The 18,111-nt window shown below is 40.1% G+C and overlaps 1 protein-coding gene across 1 annotated transcript in view; it reads right to left on the minus strand.

Moving 5' to 3' along the window:
* Positions 1 to 18,111, minus strand: part of SPOCK1 (SPARC (osteonectin), cwcv and kazal like domains proteoglycan 1) — a 419,844-nt gene that overhangs the window by 76,591 nt on the left and 325,142 nt on the right. The window contains 1 exon segment of the mRNA XM_067566726.1: positions 6,263 to 6,377. Within this exon segment, the coding sequence (XP_067422827.1) occupies positions 6,263 to 6,377 (115 nt within the window).

Raw genomic sequence — 18,111 nt, forward strand, 5'->3', positions numbered from 1 at the left:
AACGGAAACAAATCAAAACTGGTATGTTGGAACATAGAACTATACTTCCTAGAAAACATGAAAGGTGGACAAAATCAGGAAGAGACACAATGGCATTAAATATTCACCATCCTGTGGGAGCTGTTGAGCTGTTAATGCATGTGAGTAACAGGAGTTACACATGTGTACAGGCAGCAGATAGACCCTGGAGTGCAGTGATTGCAATTAAGAATTCACATTTGCCAAGAGACATCACCATTACCACACTGCATTGACTCTTTAATGAGATACATTGTGTGTTCAGTGCAACTCTCTTCCTTCATCAGTAGGTTCTGAAGAACTAAAGCCCATGGAGAAGTGAGACCATCCCTATTTCTTCTCTGAAGTTTTTGGCTCACTTAGGGGTCTAATAACGTCTATAAAATGTTAACTGAAGTTGCACTTGCATAAGGACCCTTAGCTAATTTCTATTACATGCATAGTTTTTAAAGAGATTTACATGAAAACCACAGACAGAGAAGATTTAATGTCTTAAACAAGTGCTGTCACAAAGGTGGCACTAAGAATTGTATTTACTCATTTCAAGTCCTTCTTTTTGCTGAAATATTGCCTTTATTCATTTTATAGTATTAGATAACATGGAACATACTCTCTGAAAGGGCAATAAACTTCAGTGCAGATTGCAAGTGCATCTTTATCTCTGGATAACTGAGTTGGAAATTAGTGGTTATCACAGAAGCACATTGTAAAGCGTAACGCTGCTGTGAATAAAGAACCACATCTAGTGTTTTGATAAACTTCAGATATCTAAATGGGTCTTGGGAGGAAAAAAAAAAAGGCAGACAGCACTAGTGCTTTCTCCTGCTTTAGAAATATTCCATTAGTAATCCAATATAATCATGAGTGCTCCGATTCTCAGTGGACTGAGTAAAATTCAATTTTAAAAATAAAGAATATGATTCTGCTGTCTCTTCAAAGATTTAACTTTATAGTGCAAAGCTTCAGCCTTAGTATTTATCATTAAAGATAACTAGCCTGGCGCAATTTTCCTTCCCTACCATTTGTATTGTTTTTTTTTTATTATTATTATTAACTCCTTTGTAATACCAGTTACTACTGTAAAGGGAACTTCATAATTAAAATATTTATTGGTCTTAAATTTTGTTCTCTAAGCTGGGTTGTTTTTGTACGAGCATAGTGGGAAGAACAGGGAAATATATCTCAGACGCTGCAGTCAATTGTACCTCAGAGCACATACACTTAGATTGCTTTTCTTTGATGCTGCTGCCAATTTCATTCACAAGCGTATAAAAAAAAGGTCATGACATTTAGAATAACAGTACTCTGGAAATTAAATGTTCCTTTACATTTTTAATTTCTGAAAGTAATTTATTATGGAATAATATTTGAATATGATTGAATGAATGTGTAAAGATTAATGCAAACTGCCTTTAAATGGAAGTTTGCAAGCACATACGTTTAACCCTGTTGTACAATAGGCATAGAAAAGTTTATGTAATAGCTCAAGGAGCTGCATTTTCATTTTGCTGGAAGCCCTTATACTGTAATTCTCTTTAGTATTTTTCCATTTGACATTCCTATGCGAGGCATCAGCTTCAGCTCTCTATCTATTTCTCTTTAACAATATGCTTGTGTTGGAATGGATTTCACAAACTTGGCTTCTAATAAGGAATGGCTATAGGGTATCATCTATCAACACAATTCTTTTATATGAATCAAGTGCTTGAAACCCCATTTGAGAAAAGAAATTAATCTGAGAATCTTTCTCCTGGTTATACCAGCACAGCAGGATAATGCTAATTATGTAATTGTATTGCATGAGGAAAACTAAACCATTCATCTTTCATACATGACTTCATAGTGCTGTTCTTTCAGATCAAAGAAAGGCAATATCCAGGGAAAAGTCAGGAACAACAATTTCTTGCTCAGCCTAAAGATGGGAGAATACAACGACTCCCAACCAGAACCTTAACCCCAAACTCAGATTGCACCCATTTTTTTTGGAAAGTTTAAAATAGTTTGCAGTTAACAAGAGAAAACAATTTATTTTTGCACTCTAATGATTCTGTGACCAGAGACACTTCATGGTAGTCAGCTGTTCTACGTGTCATAGTCCAATACTTCTCATGAGCATTAGCTTGCAAATTATTAGTATTATTGCATATTATTGCAAAAACTCAGGTGCCTGCCACTTGATCTAATAGAGAATGCCCATGAAATGTAAAAGTACTAAGATTTCCCTCTTCTGAAGTCAGCAGTTCGAGTTTAATATGATCACACAAACCTAAGCAGATCTGACTAATATCCATCCAGTGAAGGACCAAAAGACACACACACCGCAGATTCCCTCTTTGTATACTACTAAAATTATACACGGGTATAATTGACACTGGCATATGGGGTTTATTCCCATATTCCAGTGGAAACATTTTTGTGAGAGCCCCTTGTTAAAAGATTGACAGCACACAAATGATGAACTGAAGACTCCTTGACCCTCAATGTGCCAAATTCAGAGGCCATGTATAAGAAACTGTGTAAATCCAAGGATGACTTAATTGGTGTAATAGGCATGTTGAAGAATCTTGAAGAAAACTTAAGTTACACCAGTTTAGACAGTCCCTTTGATTTTGGTTATTTCTTACATGCCCATATCTCTTATGAAGCCATGGAGATTTGCCCACTAACACAACGGTTTAGTTTGGCTCTCTGAGTTTATAAGCATAAGACCAAATTCTGCAGCTACTCTGTTTGTGGTATAATGAAACACTGTGCGTGGCGTGGCTGCAGAATCAGAAGGCTAGGCCTGTAAAGACAAACAAACACTCTAGGCAGCTATGACTGGCATTGCATCTCCTAAAGTGTAGTGTCTACCAGCTAATTTTCAGAGCTCCTGTAAACTTAAGCAAAAAGCATCCATTTAATCTGCCACCCAGTGATATGGTGATATAGTAGTTGTCAAAAAGTACTGTATAATCTTTAATGCAAATTATGGTGCCAACAATGAATCTCATGATATTTTCATCTGTTTCTATTTTCCTGGATCACCCTTCATGGCTTTCGAGTACCTAGATTTTCCAAGGATAGGTTCAGGGCACATCTACAATAATACACACCTGCTTGGTGCTTCAGTAAATTACATAAGACCACCAAGGGTCAAATTTTGGCTAACACAGAGAAACTGATTTCCACTCTCTAGCCACACAAACTAGCACATGTAGGTACTGCAAAAGTGGCACTACTATATACCTGTAACCTGCCTTATGAGCAGCTCCTTTGCACATATTTTGCATGCAGGAAGAGACTATTCGTGTGTTTGAGCACATATATACCTACTGACTTCATTTCCCATGTGGCCAAGAAAATCTACAAAGCACTCTATCCATGCCTTTCTGGCTGGGGCTGAATCTAGTCAGCCATTGAACTAATATAATATGTTCTTACTGCTGTCACCAGTTCCCATTGTCAACCAGAATTTGGCCCCAGGAAGCAGCAGTCAGAAAAGTAGCTGTGTAGATCACCCAAGCCCTAAAGTTAATGCTTTTCATGTGGAGTTAAAAGGTTTGAAAGACAATCAAAACAATAGTCTGGACTGCAGAATACATACATCCCGTCAAAACAGATTTAACAAGATAAAGGTTATTAGAATTTTTTCAGTTGTCTGAATGAAATTGTAAGCCTAAAATGTAACTGAAGATTTATTAATCTGATACTATAACTGATAAAGGCAATGAAAAAAGCATATAGGGAGCAAACTATCAGAAGAAAAGTGTGTGTGTCTGTGGATGAGAAAAAAAGACAATATGAATTTTCTTAGCGAGTGTTCTGTAAAAATATAATTCAGGCCACATAAAGCAATACTGATGTTATGCATTGTATTACAGAAGTTCACCATCTAAAATGCTTCATATAAGTTTGATCACTGTGCAGAAAAAATACTGATGCCTTCCAAAAGAGGGAATAAAACTGAGTTTTCAAAATCTTAGCTGGTGAATGACGCTTCATAGTTCTAGAAAGAAGATACATCTTTCCTGAGCAGACATTAAACGTATGATACTAAGTTTACTTTGTGTTATTGGAGGAATTTTAAGACATAAATAAAAGCTGCAGCAATATGAGGATTGCTAAACAGAAGAGTCTCAGTACAAGTTACTCTGGTTTTATGCGGCAAATCCTATAGTCTCAACGGAAAGAAAACTCCCATTGATTCCAAATTGAGTTTTGCCTGAATAAAGAAAAGAGCTGCAGGATTTGGTCTTTTGTGTTTAGTTGAATAAGCATCTGTGTGTGTGTGTGTGGGGTACCTATATGTATGCAAGTTATGGCCATATGCCCCAGGGATCTCAATTCTGCACAGCGAATAGTCTTACTCGAGTTAATGGGAATGCTCAAGCGCAGTTAAGCCTGTGGGTAACTTTCTGCAGGATCAGAGCCTTAGTGTGAAATCCACCCTAGTGCCTCGCAGCCACACAAAACCCTCTACATTGCATAAACTCTTAGTGTGAGGCTTATGTGGCGGGGAAGCCCTGGTGCTGGCCCTATGCACTGGCTTTTCAGTGGCTTAGTGTGAAAACAGGTGCCAACAGTCCAAAGTCTAGTTCCTGCCAGCCAGGTGTCTGCAGTACAACCAGCACCCCTGTTAGCAATCTCAGCAGAAAGGCCAGAGCCTGGGAAGATTATAGAGGCCTTTTCCACACTATATTTTTGTTCTTAAAATTTCCCATTGTTACTATCACTGGTGCAGCTCCACAGCGGGCAGCAATATTATAGACAGGATGCCAGCCAGCACTGTTGGTCTTTTAAACACTGAGTCCTCTAATGCTCTAAGGAGGATAGGACAATAGTGTAATTAAAATGCTAATGGACACCGGGAGCCCTGCTGTTGTTGCTGCACTGGTGGCAGCAACTGTGGGAAATGTTAAGAACAAAGGTCCAGTGGGATCACAGCCAGAAAGAAAGCCCCTTTTGCGCTGTCTCTCCAGAAGAGGACTGGGTAGTTGTGAGAAGCCTGTACTGCTGCTGCTGCGCTTCCATCCCAGTTTCATAGCTAGATAGAAGGCACTAATTCCCTTCACACTGGACCATTCTTAGATGGTTCAAGGGTGCTGAGGTGGGGGAATTAGCCCATGAAACTTGCAGATCCCCTCAGATCTATGCATGGATCTCGTGGCAGCAGCTAGAGGGAAGAGCCATCCACGGTGGAACTCTCGCCTTTTAATTTTTCTGTACAGTAATTCAGCATCAGTCTACTACGGTATTGTAACTCTTGCAATGTCAACCAGCCAATCTCTCAAATACTCATGTCTGTACCTCTTTAGGCCGCCTTACTGAATCTGTCAACAACCCATTAGCTAATACTACTAGTTTTGTTAAAAAAAAAAAAAACTGCCTTTACAGAACAATAAAGTCTCCTATAATTTTTTCTCATTTTGTATCTTCTACAATAAGGATATCATCAGGCTGGCTGCCTCTCAAGTGACCCCTTGTGGCCTGATGTCACTCTGTAGCAGCTCTGCTTCAGTTTCTCCACTTTTCAGGGCTATCAAACTACCAAACAATTCTTCTCTGGGGCAGTATACCTCTCCTTGGGGCTGGATTTATTGACATAAAATTATTCCCAAAATAAATTTCTCAAAAATCCTTATCAAGTTCATACTCCCAGTTTCTTTTCTCCTCGGCATCTCCCAGGCCTTTCTCCATCTGGAGCCCTTTTCCCTGAAGACTAGGGGCTCCCTGTGGGAGATTGCTCACTTCCAACAGACTGTGTACTCTCTCTCCCCCTGAGCATCCCCATCTCTGCAGCTTCCTGCTGCTCTTTATAGGAGAATCAGTTTCTCCATATCCAGCTGGTTGTATTAATTAAATCCCACACCCCCTTGCAGGTGTGGTATGTCAAGCTAATTGTATGGAGCTGGCCAGCTCCAGGGCTCTGGCACTTTAAGGACAGGCCATCACGTGAATCGAGGTATTTACTTTAGGCCTTCAGTATTTTCCACTCAAAATAAATAATTGTTAATAATGATTAGCTAGAGCACAATTATTCTGACACCCTCTATAAAGTGGGTGCCAATTTCACTGCGGTTAAGATGTTTGAGGGTTCAATAAGAAAGAACTTTAAGTTTAGAAAATGATTTGCCACGAGCTGAAAACGTGACTCTCATAATACTTCCTGAAGCAGATGTTAGAAACAAAATCTCTCAAGGTTTCTTAAGAACAAAGCAGTACCAGTAAATCACTTAACATTGCATTCAACAGCTAAACTCACCAGTCTTCTCAGTCTTGTGTTTTGGGCTTTCTTGTCCTGGAAGGCACGGGCACGGCCCTTCACATCGCGCTGTGATAGTTTTGTCAGAAGTACAGGCATGAAACTCCAATTTGCACTGTAATTGCAAGAAAACAGGAATGTACTTTGGTTTAAGAAAAAATGTACAAGCAGCAGCTATGGGCAAATGAGATATCACACTTAGGCCATGTCTACACTTCCACTTATGTTGGCAAAACTTATGTTTCTCAGGCTACATGAGTGGTCTTACAGTGATACAGATGTATCGGTATAGCTGCGCCATTGTAGCTTGTCAGTGCAGGCACGGCCTTAGCCATACCAATATTTGACAGATTAAAAAATTCATCCTCTACTAAAGGTGCTATAATTTTAATAATAAATAATTATACCTACTTCTTATATAGCACTTGTCATTAGTTGATCTAAAAGTACTTTTCATTATCCCCATTTAACAGATGAGGAAACTGAGGCACAGAAAGTTGAAGGGACAAGCCCAGGGTCACTCAGTTAGCCAGGGGCAGAGCTGGGAACAGACACCATGTCGTCTAAGTTCCAATCCAGTGCTCTGGCCACTAGGCAACACTGCCATACTTCAAATATGCAGTCTGTCTCTGGGGCCTGTTTATCAAGGACTGCTATAGCTAATATCACTTACACAGAAGCACAGATTAAAGAGCCGGTCCCGTGAGGTGCTGACTGCTCTCAACTTCCAATGAAGTTAATGGGCTACATTGAGTCAATGGCAAAATTCCACTCCACACAATTCTGGAGCCAAGGGGAGTGGAGAGCACTTTGCATCTGTGAGACTCAACTCCTAACCAACATGAGTAGCTCTTCAGTGTGCAGCCTTCAGTGGGACGCCTCCTATGAGGAAAGTTTTAATCATTCATACAAAATATATCTATGGGCTAGATTCTAAGTTGCTTTAACAACTGTTTAAAATCACTCTCCATAAAAGCAGAGTAATCACTGAACAATGAAGCCAAACTCAGAAATATAATAAGAGCAGTAGCCAATAAACATGCCCTCCTGCAAGAAGGTAAGTAAATTGGGGAATTTCCCCATAGCCTCAGTCCTCTTCCAACAGCCTGAGCAAGCAGATGGGTTCTGCAGCAAGTCTCGAAAATCAGGAGACTCCAGATCTTTGGGGCAATGGGGCTTGTGAAGGATTGGATCCAAAGTGAGGCAACTAAGGAAAATTATTGTTTAAAAAACATGCTAATAAAAATGCAGGTTCATAATTTACTTGCTGTTCATTGCCTTTACTGTTATAATTACATATATTTTATCACTGATTTCCACTTAACAGTCTATTTTCACTAGTTGTCCTCCCTCTGCAGTTCTTGTCTTAAAGATTAAGAAGCAAGAGTAAGAAGGGCTGATCATACGAGGTGCCAGAGCTTCACAAGATAAGGCCTCAAATCAGTACTTGACAGTGCAATTGCTGGGAAGTGGACTAATTCACAACGAAAAGGTTACAAATGATAAAAGGACACTGATTTTTATTAGAGATTCTCTCTCTCTCTCTTTTTTTTTTTTTTAAAAAGTAGGTCAGAGTATTTAGTCAGCTGCAGTGACACAATATGTTTTGAAATGCATAGATTGATTAAAAGGCTGAAGGACACCACAGGATAAGTCTGTAATGTTACCATATCAGAATGCAGTGGGCAAACGTAGCTTATGCAGCAACATACACTGAACAAAATGACAGCATCTTTTATTATGTTGGTACAAAAGAAGCAGAGCGAATGGACACAAGATAAATGCCTCCTACTTTGAAAATATTATAAATATCTTGGCTTTACCTCTGTTTACTTTTTGTTGTAAGGGTTCAGCTTTGCCCAGGCTTTAATCTAGCAGTAGGAGACCATTATCCTGTGACTACATCCTATTCTGTCAACATTATCTCCCAGGCCCATTTTGAAGTTCGATGCACCCTGGTGGCTGTATGCTCTATATGATGTTCTTCCCTTCTGATTTAGAAAACGCACGGACATGCATAGGCATATGGCTTGGCGTAGCTTGAGCTTCATATTGCTTATTTCATGCATGGCTAAGGGGGAATGTAAGTACATATTTTTCACCTTTATGAAACAGGCATAAACACAATTGCTTAATCTATGCCGACTGTGCAAAACACACACAATGAAATGCAGCTGAGGAGGAAAGGGGAATGCTCCCTGATTAGACTGTCCTGAGAGCGAAGCCCTCTCTGTACAATTTATTCTCCATGTTTAAAATATTACTCAGACTACAGCAATAAATCTTTTGGCACCTGGAGTTCCTGATCACTTAACCCATTACAGAAAATCAATTAAATTATCTGTTTTATTAGGTATAATAAATGTAAATTATGTATCATAGCATTAGCAATTATAATTCTAAAACTTATTTATCCTTAAGATGGTACAGCCAACTTCAAACCCATTATCACAATCCATAAGAAAGAAAGATAGATCAGTTTCTGGAAATTTTAAAGCTACGTTTTTTTGTGGCTTTCCTTTCTACTGACAAAAAAACCCAGAACAAAACAAAGAAATTAAATAAAACTACAAAAAACACCAACCCAAAAGCTCATTGAGCAAACTGGAATCTGATTAAAACAGTAGTTCTATAACTAGAATGTATAAGGATAACAATGAGGTCACTGAATAACTTAATTTTGCAAACACCTACACACTTAAGTAACTTCATGCACACGAGTAGTCCCATTCTCATGCTACTCATGTGAGAAGCTAGCAATACACATGTTTTGTAGTACTGGGAGCTAAGAAGGGCCCAGTTCTAAATATTAAGTTAGGCTGGTGCCAATTACAGAATAGGGTCATTCAGGACACAAATATGCCAGTCTCTTTAAACATTTTCAATTTCCTAAAAAAACCCCATGGAGATGGTTTATTTTCCCTACGGTGTCCTGTTGCCTTAATCAAAAGACCACAACCTTATTCCATATACAGGAGCTGCTGGTTTTTAATGACATCACCTACATCAAAACAGGTGGAGATCAGAGTAAGGCTGGTCACAGAGGATTTCAGATGGAGGGAATAATAAGTCTGCGGTCTATGCCACTGTCGGGTCTGCATTCCAGGAACAAATGAAGAAAAGAGATTTCAGCCCTCCCCAAGCCACAGAGCCTGCATCATTATTTCCATACCGAAAAAGAAATTCCCTTTTTCTCTTGCCTTCTACTCAAATCCCTCATGCAGCAAATAAAGAAAAACAAAATTATCAATGCCTAACAGGAGCTATTACTGAGGGACCAATTCATAGATTTTTAAGGCTAGAATGAACCATTATGGTAATTTAGTCTGACCTCTGCATAACACAGGCCAGAGAACCTCATCCAGAAATTACACAAGTGATTCTACCACCCCTGACTCATGTTGAGTGGCACCTTGATTTGAAGCTAATCCCATTGTTTTAAAGGTACCATTTAAGACAACCAAAGAGCACAGAATTGGGCACTGTTTTGCTTGAATTTCTTCCATGTTTTCTCTTGCTATCTGTTGTGATTTTCCATTGGTGTCGCTCACTGATTGTGCATGATATTTGTGTTTCTTGTTAGCTTCATGCTCTGAGCTGCATTTGTCTAGAACGATCCCTCAGGGCCCAGATAAATGTTTCTAAATTGTTTTATTGCAAATAGAAATCAGCTCTGTTTTTTGTTGCTAAGTGTATATTGATATCAATAAATAATATGTGGGGGGGAAATGGTGGAATTTATTCATGGAAAATTCATAAATTAATATATTCACTCAGTAATGGGAAATTATTGCAAGGAGTATTCTGACTAAAGCGTTCCCCTGAGAATTTGCTACCCTACTTGTGTGATGATTCCATTTTTGTTGTCAGCAAACCTACAGCAATATGTTTTGCATAACATTCATATTTTGTGGGGGGAAATAAAACAGTTGCACTCAATTTGTTCTCAGCTATTTTATCCTTTCTGTTGTTCGCAGCTCTCCAGCCTGCAAGCTCCTACCAGGAGAAGCCACGGGACATTCCTTTGAATGTAAATAAAGTAGAATGTCTCCTTCTCTCTTTAATTTGGCTTTGGTCGGTTGGAGGCCAGATTCTGATCTTATTTATATCTGGGTAACACTACTGAAGTTACCCAGATCTCATTTATGCCGGTGTAAATCTGACTAACTGTATTGTATTCAGTGGTTTTACTCTGGATTTACCTAGATGTAATGAGATCAGAATCTGATCATAGAAGAATGCTTCAGTAAAATGCAGCAGTAAGGGAAAAGTTGCTGGGCCAGCTGTGCACTCTACTGTGGATATTTTAGCTGTCTTGGAGTGTATATTATGTGAGTGATGTGTGATATTTTGTGTTACATATCGAACCCATACCAACCAGCCTGTTGGGAGGGCCTTTTAAAACAGTTTTCAAAATATAACACTGTCAAAGGGAAAACACTCACTTTGAAATGTCATATGTTTATGCCATAAATTCAAATACGCATTCTGACTGAGAGGTTATGAATAAGTAGAGGCTTTTGGTGGAGTAGACAGAGAAAATACACATCAACAGAGAAAGCGGCCATGAAGTCCCTCCTTCAAAGTCCTGCTGCAGGATTTGAAGCTAAAATTAAATTTTACAGGACACGAGATTAAATGACATCAAAAAAATCTGAAATACTCAAATCTTACTAAAAACAGGCCTCTAGCCTAGAAGACACAATGTGCTTATTTAACACCTTGCAGCTTCTTTCACTCCCACAAGAGAATTATTTTAACACACCATACTGTTTGTTTTATGGAACATCTTTTGTTCGCTCACAATGTGTCTCTTCTAAACTTCAGATATAAATAAGAAAAGCTCATTATTTTCCTCCTTATCTTTTACTTACTGCCTACCAAAGACAGAAGCTGAAACTTTCTGAAATTACAGCACAGATATTTTTTCATCTAGAATATCTTTGTATCAGTGGTTTTTTTTCTTTCCTATCTATCTTAGCAGATAATTAAAATCCATTGGAATTCAGACACCCCTTTTAGAAAGGGTTGTTTGTTTAGAGGCATTAAAGTAGTGTCTGCTCTTTTTCTATAGCGATGGTTCTGTCAGCATTTCCATTATAAACCCTTATATCTGATGTCTCCATCTTGATTGATGAAGAAAAAATAAAGTTGCTATAGGCTACGTTAGGAATACAGTGACTCAGCCCAAAAGCCAAAGATTTTCTTTAAAACAAAAAAGACAAAAAAATTGGCACAACAAAAATCAGTTGTTTTTTTTCTTTAACTCACAAGAGTGGAAATGAATGCTAATATTGCTTTTTAAAATGTTTTCCCCTCCCTTTCCCTCATCTTACACATACATTGAAGCAATATCTTTTTAATGGGGATTTAACTAACTTTTAGGACTTAGGCTCTGATTTTTCAAACACAAATCTATTGGGGTTACTCATGGTAATAAAGTTAAGAATGTGCTTAACTGTTTGTAAAATCGGGGCCCTGATGTGAAAAAGTGGGCCAAATTCTGTTCTAAGCACCACTCACTTCAGTGAAGTTAATCCTGATTTATATCACTATTATAGAGCAGAAAATGGTCCAGATGCCTTCCTGCCACCAATATTGTATCGTTTCCTTGTGCTCCCACGTCTATCTCTGTGTTCACTGTTGTCTCTTCTCTTACACTTGCACTGTAAGCTCTTTGGGGCAGGGACTGTCTTTTTGTTCTATGTTGGTACAGTGCCCAGTGCAATGGGGTCCTGGTCCAGGACCGAGGCTCCTAGATGGTCTAGTAATACAAATGATAATAAAAGCGGATCCCTCACAAACACACCCTAATTTTGCCTCTCACCAACAATCACATAAGGATTTTTTTTAAATCACAATGCTAATGAAGAGCTCTGTTCTACTTGTGACCATGCATAGTTCCTGTTAATATTAATGAAGCTAAACCTGCATGTCAGTGGTGGAATAGGCCCCTAATTAACACATGCAATCTATTGTGTAAATATGTAGTTTTGAAAAGCTGGGCTTTTTGAAATGTGTATTATTTGCAGCTTTGATGTTACAGCTGATCGGGTTGGAAATCCCATTTTTATTAGAGCTTAAATATAGACTGACACTCAAGACCATTCTTGTGTGTGGTGTAAACATATCCACATTTTAAAAAGCCCCACTCGCTGCATATTTACACAACAGACTAGAGATTGTTAACCCACTAGGAAAAGAGAACAGATTTCTCTAGGCTGAATACATATTTATGCAGCTGAATGTAATGGCTCCAAACAAAGGCTTTCATGCTGCAATGTTCTGAGCACATTCATACCCCAAGAAGAGCTCAGCTCTTTGCAGTTATGCATGCTGCAATACTGCAGCCCTAAAGAGTAATCTGAGGGTATGTCTGCACCGCAATGTAAGACCATGCTTGAGCCTGGGCTCAAGGCGCCCCTTGTGTCTACACTACAATTGTGCTGACCCAGAACTCGGACCCAGTGTCCCAGAACCACGCAGGGCTGGAGAATCCAAGTTTGAGTCACTGCGTTCTCCTTGCAATGTAGCCTCAGCCCCACTTGACTGGGGTCATGGAAGTCATCCAGAAGAATCCCACAATTCCATGGGACAACTTCCTTAGTCCTCTCTAGCCCAACCATCTGCAATCCACTCTACTGAAAATGGAAGCCACCCTCTCCACTCCTAGCAAACAGCAGCAGTTCAGGTCAGCATTAACCCCTTCTCTGCTGATCACTGATCTGTAAGCACACCATCAGAGAGCCTCCTGGGTTTGCAATGGAGTACATCCATCGAGACTTCTTAAAGTGAATTGCTTCCTAGTAACGTGCAGGGCGGGCAGTAAAGTTTTCCCACAGTTCACCATGGGCTACAGTGGCCCCATGCTGGTGGTGGACTCTGGGATATGGCCTCTTTGACTTGGGTCTGTGCACTGTACTGTGGATGCCAGAGCCTTATGTTCGAGCTGGGTCAGAAAATTCTTAAACCACGGTTACAACACAGCGTAGCTGCACAAGCCCAGGGTTCCCTTATACAGGTCATCTGCCTCAAGTCCCACTAACCCTGAGCTTACCCTGCAGTGCTGACATACCCTAAAGCAGCAGTTCCCAATCTTGTGGTCACAACCAATAAAAAATGGGGTCGCAAAGATGCTTGACAGCGCCTGACTGGGAGCACCGGGCAGCACGGGGTGGGGCTCCGGTCCGTTCCAGGCAGCAGCAGCGCCGGCCTAGCTGGGTCACGGGTGGGCAGCCTCACTCCTCCCCTTTTGTTTTGTGTTCTCCCCACCTGCGCCCTCCCTGCCGCGGTGAGTACTGGGCACAGCGTGACACCCAGCAGTGCCCGACTCGGTGCGTAAGCCCTGGAATGGGGGGAGGCACTATGCGGGGTGGGGGCAGGAGAGATGGGGGCATCACAGTGCTGGGTGTGGTGGGGTTGCTTGGGGCAGGAGACCAGAGAGGGGAGGTGTCACAGTGCTGGGTGTGGTGGGGCTGCCTGGGGCAGGAGAGATGGGGGGGGGTGTCACAGTGCTGGGGGGCTGCCAGGGGCAGGAGAGCGGGGAGGGCGTGTGGTCACAATGTTGTGGATAGGGCCTAAGTGAGATGAATGAGGACAATTACTGCAAGAGGTGCAGCACAACAAATCTTGCAGCCCTGGGGAAAAGGGATAAGGTGGCTTTAAGACATTTTGTATCCTCCGGTGTCTGGGCTGATCTGGGAGCCAGAGCCACCCATGGCAAAACTGAGACAGCACCAGGAAACAGCCTACATTACAGCAGTCTGTTGCTGGATACCTATACATAGCAGCAGTGCCCTGAATCTCTGCAGTGTGCCCCCTTCCCACACTTCTAAGTCTCAATTTAGCAACTGTGAAATCTAGGATTGTTTAACAGTATGACCGCAAAGTAAATACAAACCACAGTTAAAGCAAAAGTAAAATGTCAGATAAATGGATTTAATAGCTGTTTTAGGTTTTGTATTCAATGTTGTATTTTTTATTTAAAAAAACATTAAAATGATTTTAAATTTTTTAATTGAAAAATAGAAATACCATAAGCATTGCAATGCCATGACTTGTCTGCTAGGATCACCAAAATTTTCAGTGTTTAAATGGGCTCACGCTGAGTAAAAGATTGGGAATCCCTGCTCTAAAGGGCTGCAGGACTTCGCCTTAAGGGTGAAATTAACCCCAGTGCAGAGGGAAAGCACATGGCATATGCACCCTTCAAGTATCACTCAAGCCCTGAGATCACATTCAATAATCCCCACCTCAAGTGTTCAAAAATGATCATCCTGGCTGAATAGGTCTGCCCCATGATAAGGTCCAGACTACAACTTTATGCAGGTGAATGTGGAAGTCTGTGCTTTACTTGATTTATGATGTGTGTTGTTATACTTTTTACAATAGTTCCCAATATCTACATCTATCTTACGTTGCTGTGGTAACTTTATACTTTCTGGTGTCTCCTACTATACTTAAAGCCGCACATCTTTCTTTCAAAATTGGTGTGCACTTGTGCTTGGCAATCTTTCCTTCCCTTCAACAACAAATGTGTACATTTTCTTAGAGGACAAAGGACTTAATTCTCTCTGTGGGTGGAGGCTCAGTGAGCCAGTTCTAGCTTCCTGATTCTCAGGAAGAGAGTTAAAGCTACCTTGTAGTATTTCTAGCCTGCACCAGTAATGCAAGGTCCTTATTAGACTCTACAACACCAGTGGATTATAGGCCATATCCACTCCCAACACACCTACTATACCAATGAGGGGAGGAGGTGGAAAAGAAGGCAGCAGGTGCAGGGCACATCTGCAGAACAGATGTGCTAGCAGAGCGGTCCCCTCCAACAGAGAAATCTCTGCTGTCCAGTAGCAACCATTTTCCAATCCTTTTGCACCTCTTGAGTGGCATAAGGGGGTCCAATCTCATTACAAATTCCAGCCTAAAGTTTCTCAGAGGTAAAGTCAGATCTGTTTCCACATATCCTGACATTGATTTTTTTCAGGACTACTGATTTTGATTATCTTACAAACTTGTAAGTGGATTGATATATTTCAAAATTAAGTTGGTTAAATAATAACCAATAGATCTACAGTTAAATGTCACTCCTGGTGGCAAGAAATAAGGAAAGGAAAAGAAACTGTAGGCTTAAGAAAGCAGAATTTCCCAAGTTGCATCTTTTTTGAAGAAGCAGTAGGGCTACCGCTGGTAGTCGTGTTGAACTGTTTCAATGTTCCAGTGGAAGGGCCGCAAACCAAAGAGATAATCATGTACTACTGAAAAACTGTTCATCTGATCATAGCCAAATCAGTTAATTTGGAGACTTCTGGAGAAAACACTCAAGTACAAAATTGTGTTTTAATATCAAATAAATTGCCCTCAGAAATAGCTAGACATCAGCTCTTACAACGTGAAACAGGAATGTTCAAAAAGGCAGTTAATTGTACCAGTTGGATGATAAGGCATGTAAAGGAGCAGCTAGGATACACTAGTCCAAAGGAGATTAGAAAACCTAGAGATCACAGTATGTTTTATAAGCTCGGTTTGAAAATAAACACTCCTGTTTTATATACAGAAAAGACAACACAGAAATAGCTTTAGTTCATACACTAGAACCTGATATGTGGTACAGAAATTACATTTCCCTAACAATGTAAGGGTATGTTTTCCTCATAGCTGCTTACTTGTCACAGCTACAGTTCTGCTGCTCTCACTGAAGCATTGCATTGCAGATGCTTCCTACATCGATGGAAAGGATTTTTCTGTCCATGTAGGAAATCCACCTCTCCGAGGGGTGGTAACTAGATTGATGGAAGAATCCTTGTGTTAGATCAACCTAACTATGGTTTTCAGAGTGCAAAATTTTTCACAGCTGAGCGACACAGCGAGGTTGACCTAAGTTTTAGATGTAGATCGGCTTTAAAGGTCCAATCCTGGAAATACTTAGGTCTTTGTCTTCACTAAGAAAAAAGATGTGTTCTTAACTCATGTTAGATAACACAAGGTTAAATCATAGTGAGGACAAGGTGGTATGTAGTTTTAACATGAGTTAGTACAGAAAAGTAAATCCAATGCTCCCCAATAGTCTTTACCTTGACCCGCTAACACATCTTGAAACCACAAACTACTGTGTCTTCATTAGAATTTTACCTTGTGTTAGGTAATTTGAGATAAGATCTCATCTTTCTTCTTAGGGAAGATGCACCCTTGCGGCAAACTGCTGGCCCCATTGAAATCAGTGGGAATTTTGCCACTGACTTCAGTGGGGCTAGGATTTTACCCGTACATACTAAGGGTAGTACTTATTACCATGAGTAATCCCATTGTCTCCAATGATACTAGTTGCGGATAAACACTCTGCTTGGTACTGTTGTAGGATCAGATTCCAAGTTAAATAGTGACCAGAAATGTCCTAGCTGCAGTCATTTTAAAAGGAACTTCCTGTATTATATAGATTTTTATAATATTTCTCAATTACATGGCAAACCTACAAAATGAATGTTTCCTGTTCCTAAATGTGAAACAGATTTCTATCTCTAGGAGCTGTATAATAACTCACTAATCTACCGTCTGTTACCTGCATTTGTGAGTTATTACCTATTAATACATTTATCTTCCACCCCAAAAATATTAATGACTTTAACTTGCCTTGCTATTGCATTTAGTTTCTTTCCTTTAAATATTTTCTTTAAATTCTTTTTGCACCTGTCAAACTATTTTTAAGCATCCACAGTTAAGAGTTGACAGTTTACAACTAATAGGATTATTCAAAGTTGAAGCCCGCTTACAAATTCTTTCTAAAGCAAAATTACCTTAGTATAAATGTAAAGAAAACCACACCAACATTTCTAGCTTTCTCTTCTGGGTATGAAAACAATCAAAGCTGCCTGAAAGGTACTGCCATGTAATTGAGATGCATTCCCATGCAATTGCTATTTACTGTTCACATGAGAACAATGATTTGTCATTTTTACTCTCTTCAAATTACTATAGGCAATTTAGTTTCTCTTGTGGAGATGATATACCAGATAACATGAAAATAATCAAAGGGTAACGATCTGTGGCTCCATATATATACAGATGCTCCAGTCATCAGTTAAACGATGGCATACATATGACATGGAGAACATGCTGACCTTCAGTTCCCCAAACACAGGTTTCTATCCAGTTATCTTCAACTAATGGAGAGCAATACACCTGAATGGGTGTGATTCTATTGATCTAATTTTGATGAGTGAAGTAGTACTCCACCCACACTCTATCATCCAGCCATCAATTATATGGGTATTGGCAAACTTGTGTCTGGTGACCTGTATATAAGGGCAGGCGTATTTTATACTAGTCCCATCACTGTGGTATCTACCTGAGCATCTCCAGTACTTCACACCCAAATCTCCCCTCCCTTGAGTAATTCTGAGGCCACATCCCATTCCTGCTGTATTCTCCAATTGGGAACATTTTCTTAGTTGTGGACATTTGTTGTAAATGTCTGTAATGGATTTGGAGCTGTTTTAAAAGTGCAGTATCCCTGTTTTATAAAATACGAGGGCCCAAATTCTGTCTGCTTCATGTGTAGAAGCTGTCATAATTCAGGGCTAGCCATACCTCGGACATGGTCTCCGAGCGCCTGAGTGCACCGACTCCAGGCTTTACACTGCTTGCCTTTGCCTGCCTGGGGTGGGATCTTGCAATCCTCCGACTCTTAGGCCTGGGTCCGAGGCTACAGTTCCTTATAATCAACTGCGATAGTTCAATCCAGACAAGTCTGCTAAGTAACCTACAAGATTTCCCTTCAGGAGGTGTGACCCAAAACAGTCTCTTCCAAACAAAGTACTGTTCACTCTTAACAGTAGGAAGAAAGAATACCAAGA

This window comes from Emydura macquarii, unplaced genomic scaffold, assembly GCF_026122565.2.
Source record: "Emydura macquarii macquarii isolate MOO-44397 ecotype Brisbane River unplaced genomic scaffold, CSIRO-AGI_Emac_v2 contig_2768, whole genome shotgun sequence".
Lineage (NCBI taxonomy): Eukaryota > Metazoa > Chordata > Testudines > Chelidae > Emydura > Emydura macquarii.